This window comes from Condylura cristata, unplaced genomic scaffold (genome assembly GCF_000260355.1).
Source record: "Condylura cristata isolate star-nosed mole 26May11 unplaced genomic scaffold, ConCri1.0 scaffold00013, whole genome shotgun sequence".
Lineage (NCBI taxonomy): Eukaryota > Metazoa > Chordata > Mammalia > Eulipotyphla > Talpidae > Condylura > Condylura cristata.
Genome location: NW_004567114.1, coordinates 12464968 through 12467990, shown reverse-complemented (window position 1 = coordinate 12467990; position 3023 = coordinate 12464968). Strand labels below are relative to the sequence as shown.

Here is a 3023-nt window from a genome sequence, read left to right as displayed (position 1 = left end):
TGTGACTTTTAATCTATACCCCATACTCTCCAGAGTCTGAAGACACTAGTGTTTGCTTTGTTTGTTCATGGGTATGTTCTTCATTTGATTATTTTCACACTTATAACAACAAAAGGATACCCCCCTGTGGTCTTTAAGGTTTTGTACAGGGTGCTATGTATTGCAGACAGCTTTGCATTTCCACCTTCCAAAGATACTTGTATATATGAGACAAAAGTGGCTTGTTACAAAGCTTCTTACTGACTCAGCATTTGTGTGATTTGTGTGTGTGTGTTGCCCTTTAGCCAGACAACTTCCAATTGCTAGAAGAAGTGGGGTTTATTTTTAAGATTTATTTATTTATACAGAACTGTGGTTCAGTCCAGAATTGCATTGGATATGAGAGGATTCACCAGAGACAGAGTGGGGGACAGAACTGGCAGATTGAGGAAGTACACTGCTGAGGGGATCAGCGGGCGAGGCAGAAGAGGTCTGTTGTGACATGTGGGTCACCTCTCTGGCCGGGGATCAAACTCCTGCTGAAGAGGCCACTGCAGGCTAACTTTGTAGTGTTGTATTTTAACTTATTGAGCCAAGAGGTGGAATTTAAATAGCATCTGGCAAGCAGAGCCTGGTACTGTATGGCATTTTGTGACCTCTTATTATGTCACCCTGAGTTTCTTGGAGTAGAGAGCTGATGAATCACAGTGTCCGCCATTTTATGTTGATTGGCATTACTCTCAATGATGTTCCCTTGGAGGATAAAAACAGTTGATGGATTTTAAATACGCAAATGTGTATACTCTAAAAGTAAATCTGTAATGAATAAAAGATTTATGAGACAAGAAACAATAAAAAGGCAATTGTGTTTGTGGGGAGAACAGAAAGGAAAGCAAAACTATAGGTAAAATGGTGACTAAGGGACTTAAAGGGAAGAAGAAATACAAAAAAAAATTGGAAAAAATCTGAAGGCAGTGGAGGTCGGTCATGGTGGAGTAAGGGTTTTTGAGTCTGGATCACTGGGAGAGTGGCTGTCACACAGAAATAAGAGGAGTTAGAAAAATATTGCTTAACTCCCATCTGAAGAGTCTGGTCTTGTGGGATTGCCCACAGGGAGGTATTCAGCAAACAGTTAAACATAAAACTGTAAGCATTCTGTTGTCAAGCTATGAACTTCAATTCATAGGAGTGTAAAAGAAAACAACTAGAAATAGAGGATCATTAGGGATATTATATTTTAAGTAAGTCATGATGTATACAAAGTTTACTTCAGGATGTTTATTGTAATGATAATAATTGATTCTATAGAACTGAAACAGAAGACCTCTAAATTCAGACAGCGACTATTAATATTATTTATCTATTGATTTATTTTACTTTGGGGAAAGCAATAGACTAACAGTTTAACAATTAAATTAAATTTGTTTCTTTTTTCTACTAATCTAATGTTAATTTAATTGCCCGATGACTGTGAAAAATGCCAGAGGGGAAGAGGGGCATTTCTTTTCTCCTGCAAAGTCTCTTTGGTTTTTCACTTGCTGGCATCAACTTTTAACAATAATACCACAGATGTTAGCTTTCTTTATAACTGTAGTGAAGAGCTATTTCTTCAGTCAAACCGCCATATCTAGTGCCTGTCTTTTCTCTTGTGCTCCAACAGACCCCATGCTTCTTCCTGAAGAGAGCACTTCCTGTCTGCTGCTTGTTTTCTCACCTGAGCTTCCCCCTATATTGTATCTCCTGCAGATGAGTAGTGTGCCATTATTTAAACGGATTTTTGTTATTATTTTTGGTTACTAAGATCTGGTGTTTTATGTAGTACCAATCCCATGGTAGACATTAAAGATGATACAGATCTAAAAATACTAAAATATAAGAATGTTCTTGCATCACTATCTTTTACTTTGTGGATTTAGCATTTTCATCCTTTTAATCTTTTATTTTGCCTATTTCCTTTTGATTCTCCTTCACCCTATCTCTTACAATGTTTTTTAAGCAAACTGAAAATCTCATGACCCTCGCCATGGTAAATACATGTCTTGCTGCCTATTGTACCGTGGTGATGTGGTTCCCAAACACATCAATGCTGCCATTGCCGCCATCAAAACCAAGCACAGCATCCAGTTTGTGGACTGGTGCCCTACTGGTTTCAAAGTGGGCATCAACTACCAGCCTCCCATGGTGGTCCCCGGGGGAGACCTGGCCAGGTGCAGCGGGCTGTGTGCATGCTGAGCACCACCACAGCCATCGCTGAGGCCTGGGCCTGCCTGGACCACAAGTTTGACCTGATGTACGCCAAGCGGGCCTTTGTCCACTGGTATGTGGGGGAGGGCATGGAGGAAGGGAAGTTTTCTGAGGCCAGAGAGGACATGGCTGCCCTGGAGAAGGATTATGAGGAGCTTGGTGTGGATTCTGTGGAAGGCGAGGGTGAGGAAGAAGGAGAGTAATACTAAAATTGCTTCGGTCCTGTGGCATGTCATGCTATAATTCAGCTTCAACATTAGCTAATAGGCTCTAAAGCATTCTGGTTAGACTGTATTTCAACTGTGAATCATGTCTTTTCCATGTGTGTCTGTTTTCTCCCATCATGTCTCAAAGTAAAGGCTTTAAGAAAGTTAAAAAAAAAAATGTAGGGAAAATTCACTGATCTTCTATCTACCAGATACAGACCTAGCATTTTTGTTAATTATTCTTTATATTAATCAAGTTTCATAATGCATAATAAGTTCTATCCTTGACTCCTTTCTGTAGATGAAGAAAATGAGAACTAGAGATATTCAGAGATTTGCTCAAAGTCACACAAGTAAGCAAAAATCACATGACAAACAGTATACAGAACTACTCTTAACAACTGTGCTTTGTTACATTGAATAGAATTATATGCTACTTAATTTTGTTTAAAATGATTTATTTTCTCTACCCAATCATAGGGGAATAATGCTGTGGATAGGTCCCAAAAGAAAATGGAAAAATAACACAGAGGAAAAATGGGTGAAACTTGAGGAGATTCTGAGAAAGCAATTTGAATCTATCTTAGTTCTGAT

General features: G+C 39.0%; 1 protein-coding gene across 1 annotated transcript; it reads left to right on the top strand.

The window, feature by feature from the left end:
• Positions 1–1983: 1983 nt before the first annotated feature.
• LOC101620774 (tubulin alpha chain-like) lies at positions 1984–2432 on the top strand (the record flags this gene model as incomplete). The annotated part of the gene is given in 2 exon segments (XM_012724387.1): positions 1984–2182; positions 2185–2432. Coding segments are annotated over 2 exon segments (441 nt in total), but the record flags the coding sequence as incomplete, so codon positions are not given.
• Positions 2433–3023: the final 591 nt, after the last annotated feature.